The sequence below is a fragment of the Epinephelus lanceolatus genome, chromosome 23 (genome assembly GCF_041903045.1).
Source record: "Epinephelus lanceolatus isolate andai-2023 chromosome 23, ASM4190304v1, whole genome shotgun sequence".
In the NCBI taxonomy this organism is placed as follows: domain Eukaryota; kingdom Metazoa; phylum Chordata; class Actinopteri; order Perciformes; family Serranidae; genus Epinephelus; species Epinephelus lanceolatus.
This window is the reverse complement of record NC_135756.1, coordinates 12,447,494-12,462,009: the sequence shown is the minus strand read 5'-3', so window position 1 is coordinate 12,462,009 and position 14,516 is coordinate 12,447,494. Positions and strand designations below refer to the sequence as shown.

General features: G+C 39.8%; 1 protein-coding gene across 1 annotated transcript in view; it reads left to right on the top strand.

Annotated features, from left to right (window-relative positions):
• Positions 1-5,889, top strand: part of apaf1 (apoptotic peptidase activating factor 1) — a 74,253-nt gene extending 68,364 nt beyond the window's left edge. The window contains exon 27 of the mRNA XM_033614944.2: positions 5,711-5,889. Within this exon, the coding sequence (XP_033470835.2) occupies positions 5,711-5,857 (147 nt within the window). The 3' untranslated portion in view covers positions 5,858-5,889. The remainder of the gene's footprint in view (positions 1-5,710) is intronic.
• Positions 5,890-14,516: the final 8,627 nt, after the last annotated feature.

Below are 14,516 nucleotides of genomic sequence, written 5' to 3'. Positions count from 1 at the left end.
GCAGAAACACCCCACCTGGCCTGAAATAAAAGAGCTTTTCACGATAAAAATCTGTAAACACTGCCCACACTGACCCATCCACCACACACACCAACATTAACTTCAGCTTACATTCATGCCACGCTTCTGTGCAGATAAAATCATGCACATTAATAAGGAATTTTCCAATTTCAAATCAGTCATCAAGCAAGCAGTTTAGAGTTATTGTATTTTTTTTAGAGCTGCAACCAACCATTATTTTCATTGTCAGTTAATCTATAGATTCTTTTCTGGCCTTATTGATTTGTTTAGGCTATGAAATGTCAAAAAATTGCAAAAGCCCAAATGACGTCCTCAGATGTCCTGTTTTGTCCACAACCCAAAGATACAGGTTACTGTCATAAGGGAGTAAAGACGGGGCGTCGGTGGCTTAGTGGATAGAGCAGGCGCCCCATATACAAGGCTGTTGCCGCAGCGGCCTGGGTTCGACCCCAGCCTGTGGCCCCCCGCTGCATGTCACTCCCTCTCTCTCCACCCCCCTCACACTTGACTGTCCTATCAATTAAAGGCAAAAATGCCTTAAAAAATATCTTTTAAAAAAATAATAATAAGGGAAAATATTCACATGGAAGAAGCTGGATCTGAGAATTTTGACTTTTTTTCCTTAAAAAATTACTCAAACCAATTAATTGATAATGAAATTAGTTGGTGATTAATTTAATTGATTAATCGATGAATTATTGCAGCTCTAATTTTCATATTGAATTAAATTAGGCTTATTAAGCTTAAAAGAAAATGAGCTGTGGCATGACATCACACAGTTCGGAGTAGTCCTCACCCTGTATATTTATTTAATGTGTTTAAACGGCCACTTTGTAACTGTTAGGGATGCACAGATCTAATACTGATGTTGGAAATCAGGCTGATACTGACTCAAATAGCTTATCAGTGACGCTAGGGTCGATCAATTCAATCCTATGTTTACAGTTTGCTATATTATTTTTCATTAAAATTTAAATTCCTATCTGCACTAAACAGTTGTGTCAATATTTTTAATCTTTAGTATTTGTTAAGTTTGTTAGCACTGGTTTATGACTTTGTGGCGGCACTGATTCCCCGGATTTCAGCTGGTCAGAAAGATGCTTGAGAACATATCCCCCGATATAATAAACACCACGTCACAGGTGTCTTTCAGTGGTTCCCAACTGGTGGGTCGCGGTCCTAAAGTGGGTCTCGGGTCCATTCTGAATGGACCGCAAGTGACTCCCAAACATGTCAAGTTCGTAAAAAACACAAACTTGATTTTGAAGTATGGTGAATTTCCGGCACAGGGCTTTTATTTTGAAGTGCCTTTTCTTGCGGTAGAGTGAGTGAATAACAGACAGCTACGTAACAGAGAGAACAAACTAGCTTGATGACATGGCCAAACACAAGCTTGATGCTGAATATATTAAACCATGTAGACCTTGAACTAATGACTAAGGAGAGATTTGAATCCTGGCTGGACCAGTTGGGAACCACTGATTTACACTGTTAATTACCTTTAACAACTCCATGGAAAACCCATAAATTCATCCTCATGTCAGTGTCTGTGTGAACCGCGATTTAATATGTACCATTTGTTCTTAATTTATGCAGTTGTGTTGTTTTATACAAGTTTTCATACTTGTTTAAGTTTTATCCAATTTATTTCTGCATTTACAAGGTTTACACTTAAATTGTAATTCCTGGTATTCCTCAGGTTTTTTTTACCAAATTTCTGGTACATGATTCATTATTTTAATAATGAATACCAATTCATTAAATATATATCTATGTTTGTAATTGTTACATTTTGTTTTACAAAGTAAGAAAAGCAATGTTTAAGTCAAGCCTGATGTCGCCCTACACATAAAAGAATGCAATGTCGGAAACTCAAGAAAAGGTTTTACAACTTTATAAAAGTAGAGACACACAGCTTGATCAGTCACAGTCAGATGCTCCAGTATATGCCGTATGTATGTCAGCCTGTGGAGACAAATACAAGATGCTGAAACTGCAGCTGCAGCCCATGTAAACATACAATAATGATTATGCAGTTGTTTTGCATGTTTCTCAAAGACCTCATGCTGTCCAGTAATCTTCAAGGGATTATGTAAAACAGCACAAACAACGATGATTAATCATGTTTATCCTCATGATTCAGTCTATATGTTTATGAACCATGTAGAGACATGACATTAATTAGTTTGACTAAATGTCACGTTCACTTCCGTCAGAAATATCACACAGATTCATTATTTGACTCATGAACAGATGAGATTTTTATATATATATATATATATATATATATATATATATATATATATATATATATGTATATATGTATATATATATGTATGTATCCATTATGTAAAACAGCCACTAATTGCATTTATGTATATTAAATATTTTTTCATAGTGTGCTGTGGAAAATATTCTCATGTCTGATTCCTGGGTGATTGTGGGTGATGAGCCAGAGATGGACACATGTATGAGGACAGAAAGCATGATTTTTCTTTGCACGGTGAATTATTAATGTCTACTGGTCAGAAGGCCTCCGTTAAATAGGTTCATTTTTAAATACGCAAAGCATTTATATGGGTTTACTGCTTGATCAGAGCTTTGAAAAGATGTCAAACCAGTCAATAACTCAATGGCACTTGGCTTGCACATACATTTGAAAAACTCAACAGCAATGTCTCCCTCCAGAAATCATGACCTGGTTACTCAAGATAATCCACAGACTTTGTTGTGAGCAGTTTCGTGTAGGAACTATTTTGTTTCTACTAAACTACATCTGCCACCCATATCACTGTGCAGAAGGAAATGTGCATCTACTCATTGACAAGAGGCTCATGCTAGTGACAGTGCGTAATATTAATGGCGTTCTTCTTGGCTAAGCTGTAACGTTAGCTAGCTTAGTTGTGCTAGGTGAGCTAGCGGTAGATGCACACTTCCCTCTGAGTGGTGATACGGATGGCTTGTGTACTGTTGTTTGCTAAAGGAGGGAAGCGTGCATCTACTCATGGACAAGAGGCTCATGCTTATGACAGCATGGAATGTAAACATTAAAGATGTCCTCATCATCTGACCTGCAATGTCACTTAGCTCAGTGGTGCTAGGCAAGCTAGGAGTAGATGCACGCTTCCTTCTGCACAGTTATGAGGTTGACAGGTGTGGTTTGGTAGAAAGAAAACAGTTCCTACATGAAGCTGCTCACAACAATGTGTGTGGATTATCTTGAGTAACCAGGTCATGATTTCTGGAAAGAGACATCGCTGTTGAGTTTTCCAAATGTATTTTGGAAGCTAAGTGCCATCTAGTTCCATCATACTCAAAAGAAGGCAGACATCTCTACGGTTGATATCTCCAACCCTCGGCAACTCACACCAAAACAATCTAGATAAATAGCGCTTGATTTCAGGTTGAACTGTCCCTTTAATGTTGATAAGCAGGTGTGAGAGAAGAAGCAAATATAGTGACAATAGTGAGAGTTGTTTTCAAAAAGAAAAAGTTCAGAAGCAAATTAATGGGACTGGGATTCATGTTACCTCATGAATAAGTGGCCTAGTTTTAAAAAGGTGGTGTGCAGCAAACCATGAGGTAAAGAGTGTTGTTTTAGTGATCCGTTGGTCCCTGTTAATCCCTCTGCCCCATAACACTGTTGTTACTTTCCCTCTCAGTCAATGCCATTAAATATGTTTCTGTCTGTTTTCTTTTTAGCGAGTTCTCAGTAGTGATTACGTATTGTGACAGGGATGGCAATGTCACTGTGAAGTCTTTCCATTTCCAGTTAACCAGTTGGATTAATATGTGTGTGTGTTTGTGTGTGTGCGCGCGCATATGATATTATGATGGTTGCTGTGGAGGATGTCCAATCAGCAGAAGTATGGCCAACCCCCTGCAGCAACAGAAATATGCTGGGCAATTTTTCAGTGTACACACACACACACACACACACACACACACACACACCAGTATATCCGCGGTATAGCATAACAATCAGGGGAGAAAAATGAAGAAAACCTCAGGCATGTGCGTTTCAATGCCATATCAGGAATATGCAAATGAGCTCTCCTTAATGATGTGGAATGTTTTTGCGTGATTAATGGGCTATGTGTGTGTGTGTGCGTGTGTTTATGTGTGTGTGTTCGTGCTTGTGTGTGTTGGGATTGGTCTGTAAGCTAGACATCTGTTGCCGCCACCTCGTCTGTCTGTCCGCCTGTCTGTCGAGAGACTCGGGAGTTGGCCTGCTTTCTTTCACAAACACACACACACACACACACATGAGTACGCACTCGCAGAGTCGCTAAAGCTATAGAAAAATGAAAACACACACACACACAACGCCACTAAAGCTTCAATCTATTGATTTAATTCATGTCGTCTTTTATTCAGATGGAATAGGGACAATTTTGATGTGAAGTTATTGCAGTTATTGTCAAAGTGGGATGTGCGTGCACACACACACACACACACACACACACACACACACGCACACACACATGCACACATACATGCCAGACTATAAATGATTGACTTGATGTGCCTTTGATGATTCATCCCAGTGAGATGGAGCTTCAATGGAAAATGTCAACTTTAAACTGAGATTAAACGGAATCACTCAGGAAAGCTGGTGGGGGTTATATGTGTGTTTGAGGGAGCCTGAGGGTGTGTCTGTGTGCGTGTGCGTGTGTAAGTGAGTTTGAGTCTGGTAATATAATACTATTAAATTCATCATGGTCTCCTTGGCAGCAGATACAAAGCTCTCAGTCAGTCCCCGTCTTCCTGTCTTTGTCTCAGAGTTCTGATTCCGATAAAGCTGAGTGCAGACAGCACGACTTCAGAGATCTGAGACAAATTACCTCCAGTTGGCATGAAATTCACACCTGTGACTGTTACGCTGGGTCAACTGGATTGTGCATCAGTGATCATTTTTAGACACGTTTGATTTGTCGTAGCCAAAAATAAAAAGTTATACTTGTAGTCAAGCATCTTCAAGACAGACCTGGGATAAGCAGTATTCAATGAGAACCTTAGTGCTAAAAACCTACACCTGATTCATGAATGCCTTGGAAACCAACCGTGTTTGTTCTTTCTTTATTAGTGGTGTGACAGGGACAGGTAAATCAAAGGCTAAAAAGGAGGTAAAGAATGTCGTTAACTGTGTCCTCTGTTGAAAGAACCATCCAAAAAAGTTAAACGAAAATGGTTCAGTATGAAACTTGGTACAAAAAAATGCATAACTACATACAAAAAAAACGACAGTTACAGAAGGACGATCTTCCCAGTCACAGCTGCAGATGAGCACATTGATTAAAATTGTAATTTCTAATAATGACAAGCAATATTCATGTGCATTCCTTTTTGATACACAAGCACTACAAGCAGTCAGAAGCAGGCGTAGATTTTGTTAGTACCTATGAGAAAGTCTGGGGTTGCGAACATATTGATGAATACCAAAATACATGTAAATTTCCTTATGCGAACCAGCCAGCAGTTAATTAGCTTATCTTAGCATGAAAAGTGGAAACGGGGAAATGGTTAGCCTGGCTGTGTCTAAAGGTAACACAATCCACCTATCAGCACCTCTGAATTTCACTAATTAACATTATTCTTTGATTATTTTTCCTCTGCAGCAGTGGCGTCCGTTAAAAGCCTGACACATTTTAATAGTCTCCCTGTCTTTCTCTCTCTGTGTGTTGTCCAGTGGTGGGATGTGGAGAAAGGCGAGGCCCTGCAGACCTTCTTTCCGACGGGAACCGCTCTGAAGAAGATCCATGTCTCGTCCGACTTCTCCATCTTCGTCACCATCGACAACATCGGCATCCTCTACATCCTGCAGAGGGTGGTGTGACGTTGTGAACGCTGAAAATAAAAAAATAAAAAGGAAAAGAACCAAGCATGATCTAACCAAACACTACATTTGTCTTACGCACCCTACAGAGTCACAGACTGTACACAGAAATATAATGGACGCTTGCACAAGGCTTAAAGTCAAAGCTGTGGCATCCCAGAATCAAATGCCTCTGATATTAGGTTTACATTTTCACTACATTCTCTCGACATTCAGGCCGACGCTAGTCACCAGCATTGCAATTAGGGCTGGGTATCGTTTATAAAATCATTATACCAGTAACCTTAAAATATGCACATACCAAAAGGTGCTTCATTTAAAATGTAAATAAGGTGGCAAATGTTTTGATGGCATTGCAGCACGCTGAACTCCGTTAAATATGCTGCGCTTGACTTCACTACACCACAGACTGTATGGGTTGTAGCTGCTGCTGAGGGAATGTGAGCTCCACACTGGGGACAGTTGTCAGAGTCCACGCAGCTGCACACACACAGACAGGCCTAACTGTTAGCATCACAAGGCTAATATTACCTAACTGTAGGCACAGTTCAGATTGTTTGAAGTGGGGTTGTGTGGGGTACTTATCCATAGACAGTATTCTACAAACAGTAGATGTCAGTCATGGAAGCTAAGCAATATGCTGCTGTGAAGGGGTCAGCAGAAAACTGTATCCTAGCCCACTAAAAAATCCCACCTAAAAAAAATCAATATCAGTTTAAGTGTACGCTATATTTAGAATATTTTCGCTGCTGTACCTTAATGTCAGACAGTGATTTCCATTAGGGAAATGAAGCCGTCATAATGCTCTCTTCAAACCAGACTCCACTGAGAAAAACAGTGATTTAACATTGCTGCGTGCTTGCTCACGGGAGCTGCTGGTTTACCGCTGCCTCGATCAGTTAGTTTGTTGTACTTATTGTGTGACTTTGGCTTTGAAATGGTTAGTTTAGATACACTAAAGTTACACAATAACACAAACTGACTAACTGATCGAAGCAGCGGTGGACCAGCAGCTCCCGTGTTTTAGTGAGCTAAAATGACTGTTTTTCTCTATGGGGTCTGGTGGCTTTGACGAGAGCATAGATGGAGTACTGAGGCCGTTAATGGCTTCCCCATCAGAAGGGGTTGTCTGACAGAAAGGTAAAGTGGTTAAAACACTCAGTGTATCTTACACTTAAACGGATACTGATTTTTTTAAGGTGGCTATGATACGTTTTGTTTCTAACCCCTGTGTCGACTCCAGCCTTCTTCTCCAAACTGCTAGTGTGCCGACTGACATCTTCTGTATGTAATCCACTGAGTATGGATAAGTACTTGAAAAAATCCCAACTATCCTTTTAATTGCTTGGTATTTAATTTTAGTAGCTGCTGCCGTGTTAGCTCATGCCCACCAGGTAGACGTTGAAAAGAGGAGAGCAGCTCTGGTGATGGCAGCAACAGAAAGTTTGCGGATCCGGAGTGGAGTTGGAACAGTCTGGGATCGGACTCTAATGCAGGTATCGTTTGACTGAAAACGTTTCGATACCACTTGGTACTGGCTTATTTTGGTCGATACCTTAAAGGTATTGAGCACTTATACCCAGCCCTAATTCTAATAGAGCATTACAGACATTCACTTTCACTTTTGTACCATTAAATGACTCTGCTAGCTACCAGTTTACACCAGCTGTAAATGAAAACTGCTCCAGCGACGATCAGCAGTTGGGAGAGAAGATGCACTAAGAAAAACTCCTGCTCCAGTCTCTCTGTTTTACAAACACGTGGGTTTTGTAGATAGAATAGAGCAGAATCTTTTCTAAAAAAAAAAGCAAAATGTGTACTTAAAAAAACGTTGATGACGATCAGGTCTTCGCAAGCAGATCTCTTAAATCATTAATATCTAATCAAGAGATTAATATCAACAGGATAAAGATATGTGATCCTGCATCAAATGTGAATAATGAGTGTTAATCCAAGTTGCATTAGGGCTGATGTTTATTGCATGTGACACGAGAGGCTTTCCACTCCGTTTTCTGTGACTGATATATGATATCGTGCGCGTCCGCCTATCCGTTACAAGTCATGAAGTGCATTCGTTCATGCTGTGATGTTTTTTTTTTTTAACTTTAATTTTTCATGTTTGTGTTTGAGAGCAAACCAAGTATGAACAGTTAGGGGCCTTTTATTTACACTGCAGCCTTATTAGTCTGAATGTGAATACTGTAGGTATTGGAGGGTGTGTATGCTTTGTGTACATTGGGTTCAATCCACCAGCACAGATAGAAACTTCTGGTACACTTTGATAAGTGCTAAATATTCAAAGTTAGATTAAGTTTTAATGATCAGGCATTTAAAATCCGAGATCTTTTTAAAAGCCTGCGAGTCTGTTTATACATCCGAACTATTTGTACTTTTGAACTTGGATCAGAGGTAAATGTTTTCTACAAGACAATTACAAGTGACTGTGATTTATAATTTATAATCAAATTAAGACTTGGTAATGTTGCAAGGCACTTTTTGTGCTTTAGTAATTGCTTATTTTTTTGTTTTGTACCAGTTCTTTTTTAACGCTCTACACCACATTTTTATCTGCATGTTGTCTAACTACTGAGCCTTCTCTTGTTCGGAGCACTTTTATGAACTTTTGCTGATGTGGCCTTGTTCAGACACATTAAAATGAATCCTAACTTTGCTTTGAAAATACAGATGAGTGCTTATTGCCAGCTGTGTGGCAGAGAGGCCGCAAGGCTGTGATGATAGAGACTCCAGGTCCAGTAGGAGTAATAAGCACAAGATAATCAGTAGAAAAAGTAAGGATTCATTATAAAATTTCTGAACAATGCTGTTGTCATTTTCACGTTGTGCTCTTTCTGATTGGTGCTTTAAAGTCTCTGTCTAACGAAATTGTTGAAATATTGATGTCTGCTCAGGATGTATTGATACTATTATACGCTGTGGTACAATGTGAGTGTAATTTATAAAAGATTAAACTACACACGCTTTGATGACTTGTGTCTGTGTTGATTTTGTTACCTGCCAGATTTACAGTGATTCGGTTTCCTGTTTGATGATGATTATATCCGTTTATTGACTGTAGAATCTGTGAATCTATCAGTCCTTTGTTTCCTCCACACTGAGGGAAAGCCTTTCGATGAACTACAGCACATGTCCTGCCAGAGTTATTATAGTTTTGTTGTTTGTAGTTTCCTTGTGTTTGTATGCCTCCGCAAACCAGTCAAGTTGCAGTTACAGTTTACATGGATGTTTCGCACACACGTTTCCACCTGGCAGCACAGGATATATACAATCAGCACACTTTCAAGGTGGACACCCACGATTAGAGTCACCAATTAAGTATTTGAGCAAATGTGTCCCCTTCTGTTCCTGAGATATGATGTTAAATTAATGGTCAGACAAGTGTTTTTGCAGAATATTATGACATCACAGTGAAGCTGAACTTTGACCTTTCGGGTATAAAATGTCATCACTTCATCATTTTATCATATTAAACATTTGTATGAAATTTTGTCACAATTGGTGCATTGATTCTTGAGTTATAGCCACGAGGATACAGTGACCTTTGACCTTCGACCACCACATTGTAGTCATTTATTTTTGAGTCCAAATGGAGGTTTGTGTCAGATTTGAAGAAATTCCCTCAAGGTGTTCTTCAGATATTGCGTTCACGAGAATGAGACGGATGCAAGGTCACATAGACCTTAGTCTCTATATACTGACTCTACATTCAGTGAATGTAGAGTCTGCAAACCCCGGAGATCTTGCCTCCGGAAGAAGAGCGGAAGAGCCCTGGTTTCCGGTTGTAGGCTGTTTGTAGTCCGCATGATATTGACCAATCACGTTTGAGCCGGCTGCAGCTGTTGCCAGGTTAAAGGGTCCGTGTGGTGAACTAATGAGGCGGAACATAATTGGCGTCACTGCAAACTCTGAATCCATCGCAATGGTTCAGCATATTTACTTATATATAAACGGAAGTCGGAAACGGAAATCTGCCTCCTCTGCCCAAATCAAACTGGAATGCCAAAAAATCAGGGATCTGCCCCCAGAGGCTGTATCGCCGTCTGCCGGAAGTCAGACGCCGAATACAGCCGATGGGTTCCGAGAATGCATAGACCTTGACCTTTGACAATTAATCCTCCATTTATAGCCATAAACATGTTTTGTGAGGTCACAGAGACCTTGACCTTTGACTTTTGACCACCAAATTCTAATCAGTTCATTATTGGGTTCCAGTGGATATTTGTGCCAAATATGAAGAACTTCCCTCCAGATGTTCGTGAGATATCACAGTCACGAGAATGGGATGTAAGGATGTACAACCGGAAAACAAAATGGCTCCGGACCCAACTATATCTGGCATGGAGGCTTTTCTGTATAGCTCTCCCCGCCACATGGGGGCGCTGCTATGGCAAGCCGTTTTAACATTTAATCGCTAAGTTTGACTATCAGGAATTACCATTATAGATATCAACAACACCATTTTGATTAGTCGTTGAATGTCATTGTGACTAGTATGAATTTTAATTTAAGATATCTGTAACATAATTCTGACTAGTCTAAACTACAGTTACAGATATCTTTAATTAGATTTTGACTAGTCAAAACTCTAATTTAAGATATCTGGAATTCAGTTTTGACTAGTAAGATTCAAACTACTTTTGCCATTCATGTGTATGGGGTTTCTCCTATAGATATCTCCAATGTAGTTGCGGATGTCTGTAATTCTTATTGCGGATATCTGCAACTGAATTGGAGACCTCTCTAATTCCAGTTTGAGATTATCTACAATTTAATTTTGACAAAGTCAAGATATCTACAACTTCATTCTGACTATCTGAAGATATCTTGAAAGGACCATGTAGATATCTTCAATTGAATTAAAGATATCTTGAACTTGAATTATGACTAGTCAAAATTAAATTGTAGATATCTCAAACTGGAATTAGAGATATCTCCAATTCAGTTGCAGATATCCGCAACTGCATTGGAGATATCTATAATGAGAAACCCCATACACATGAATGGCAAAAGTAGTTTGAATCTTACTAGTCAAAACTGAATTACAGATATCTTAAATGTGAGTTTTGACTATTCAAAATCTAATTACAGATATCCTGAACAGGCAAAATTATGTTGCAGATATCAGTAATGAATATCCAGTCTAGCTATTAAATGTTAAAACGGCTTTCGCTGCTGCACTGAACAAACGCGACGTCATTGGACGTGACCGACGTGACGAACACTGCGCTCGTTCCGGTTGAACTGTGATTGCGCGTGCTCGCTAAAACTAAGTTATCCTCAGATAACGGGCTGAAAACGGTCTAATTTTGGGAGACGATACTGGATGTCAGCGGAGAAAACAACAACTACAGCAACACTACTGAGGAGGAAATATTTTGAGGACTACTCGGAGGAACGAAACAGCGACACAGCGGGAGAAATTAGCATCACAGTGACCGATATTCTGTGGTTCGTATTGATGCTAGCTAAGCTAATGCTGCTAAAGTGACAGCTGCCGTTGGAGAAGCAATCAGCGGACCTGTGTGCACCTGTGAGCCCCACCCCTCCATGTTGTGGCCCAAAGACAGAGCCAAGACTTTATTAAAGGTAAGACAGCTTGTTCTGTTACCACCTTGTAATGTTTGTTGTTGTTGTTTTTGCTTATTTAATTGAAAGCAACTGCAGCCGGAAGGACTTACAGGTGACGTTACTAGTTACTGTAAGTAATTGTAAAAACAAACAAACAAACAAACAGTAATTTATTGTGGATAGACAGTTGGCAATAATACAAAATTACAAATGCTAGTCCCCCTTTTTTGTAAACAGAGGAGGCGCAATGAATATTGTCTCTGCATTAAAAGATAAATAAATTATGTAAATATTGCTAATTAATTCAGGTATTTTTTCCAAAATTTTACCGAAATTTTTATCATGGGTGCTCAAAAAGAAAAAGTCATGGAAAAGTTTTGAAATTTTGTCTATGAAAATGTGTGGGAACCCTGCACATAGATCAAGTTTTGGGATTTTACTGTTATCAGTTATATCACTTATTAGCCTAATGCTACAGTTGTTTATAAAGTTTGCGGTTGTGAAGTTAGCTTGTATACTGTGCAGCTGTCTAATTTTTTTGTGTTTTATGTGTGACGTGTTTGCACCAGAATTTCTTCGTAAGTGATTTTTGTTGTCAAATGCATGAATTCTTTATGTGCTGCAAGTAGTGGTGCTATGTGTTGGCTTACAAACCTCTGTGATGTTAATCTGTGCTTGCTGGCAACCTCATATTCTCATCCCAAAACCTGGATATTGCAGAAATGAAGGGGATATAATATGTTGAGTGTTTCTGTGCACTGAGTTCGGTCTTTGCAAATCTGTAGTTATTTGTGAAAGCAGGTTAAGTAGACCTAACTGTTGAGATATTATTTTATTGTTATAAATCCAAAGGAGCTGTGACTACTGGTGTGTTCTCTGAAAGATTATGGATTCCTTTATCACTTTCTGTAGGGTTACATGTAGGGGTGTGCCATATCATCTTGTTCATAATACCAGTATAATTTTTGCTATCATATGAAAAATTCATATGGTGATACTTGCGATATTTTGACATATTGACGTCATAGTGTCACCCACGCCAACAGCAAGCATGGCTGAAAGCGAAATTATCACAGACTCCGTGGTGGATCCAAAAAGAGGAGCAGCTTCAGTAGTGTGGAATAAACTGTGGCGTCCTGAATGTTTTATTAACAGCCCTGGACTTCTCAGACTCTTTTAGTGACTTACCACACAGAGGGAACTCATTCAGCGGCTCCTCTGGCAGCAGCACAACATCTCTCCCTCTCCTCTCTCACTGTGCGCACAAGGGAGTTGGTGTTGTCAAGTGATTTTGTCACAAACCTTTGGTAATGTAAACCTATGTGATGCTCTCGGCTCAACAAAAAACTCCATATATGTGAATGTGTGATAGTTGTAGTATCATAACAGCCTGTCACAGGTTACAGCGTGATGATTAGAGGAGAGATGGCAAAGCATAAATGTCCAGGTGGAAAAAACCCCAACTCAGTCATTTAGGATTTTACTAAAAGAAGGAAATCACCTGTTGATTTATATATATATAGATCCTGGATATATAGAACTGTACAAAAGCAAAGAGAAGAACAATAAGCAAACAGTATAAAAACATAAGGCAATATAATAAGGACGCATCAAAGAGAAGCAGAATATAATAAAGAGACAGACTGAATGACTAATTTGACATCATTGAAATATTGGCTTTTAGCAAAACTGTGCAATTTTCCCTGTTAGATATCTTTATTCACCTAATCTCCTGATCTCTGAGTGACTGATTAAATACATGTGAGTGCAGTACACAGATTGTGATTTCTCCAAATAACTAGAGGCAGTCAAAAGATCCTGGAGCCGCCGCCGGTGATGACATTGAAAGTGTTGCTGAGTATTTAACTTCCCTCTCGACATTAGACACAACAGGTGCAGCTTTGATGTATCTTACATATTGCCATCACACTTCTGATTTATGCACAGGCTGAAGGACGGTCTGCACTGAGCTCCGTAATGACACGAGATGTTCACATTTACTGAGGCAATGTAGCTGATGTATGTTTTAAACACCTCCCTGTCATCACATCCATCAGTTGACTTTGAGTAAACTTGTATCGCTGGGTGAAGGTTGGGATCCCATCCTGAGCTGAGTTATGTGCGATAGCTGTGATTGATAAAGCTCCAGTGTGATTCATCAGTGCTTAATTAATTAGATCTCTATGTGATGACAGATGTGTGTGCAGGGCTAACATGAAGGTGAGCGTGACCGTCAGTAGTTCTCGCACACTGGAGGAGGAAATAGTAGTAGTAGTATCAAGTCTTGCTGCAGAAGTGTTGATTATGATTCAGGTTACTTAATTTACAGAAGAGGTAAGTTTCCTGGAAAGAACATGTTCATGTTGTTTACACCAAATTCTGACCTTACCATCTGAATGTGGCAGCAGAAATCCAGACTCATCAGACCAGGCAATGTTTTTCCAATCTTCTATTGTCCAGTTTTGGTGAGTCTGGGTGAACTGTAGCCTCATTTTTCTGTTGTTAGCTGACAGGAGTGGCACCTCGTGTGGTCTTCTGCTGCTGTAGCCCATCTGCTTCAAGGTTGGACGTGTTGTTGGTTCAGAGATGGTCTTCTGCAGACCTTGGTTGTAACCAGTGGTTATTTGAGTTGCTGTTGCCTTTCTGTCATCTTGAACCAGTCTAGCCATTCTCCTCTGACCTCTGGCACCTCGAGAACTGCTGCTCACTGGATATTTTCTCTTTTTGGGACCATCCTCTGTAAACCCTAGAGATGGTTGTGTGTGAAAATCCCAGCAGATCAGCAGTTTCTGAAATACTCAGACCAGCTTGTCTGGCACCAACAACCATGCCACGTTCAAAGTCCCTTAAAATCACCTTTCTTCCCCATTCTGATGCTCGGTTTGAGCTTCACCATGTCTACATGTCTAAGTGCATTGAGTTGCTGCCACCTGATTGGCTGATTAGCAATTTGCGTTAATGAGCAGTTGAACAGGTGTACCTAATAAAGTGAAGCTTAACCTTCAGTGCAATGGGTCTAAAATTTGCTTTCACTCACACACAGCTGCCCCTCTCACCCATCAACCTGATCAGG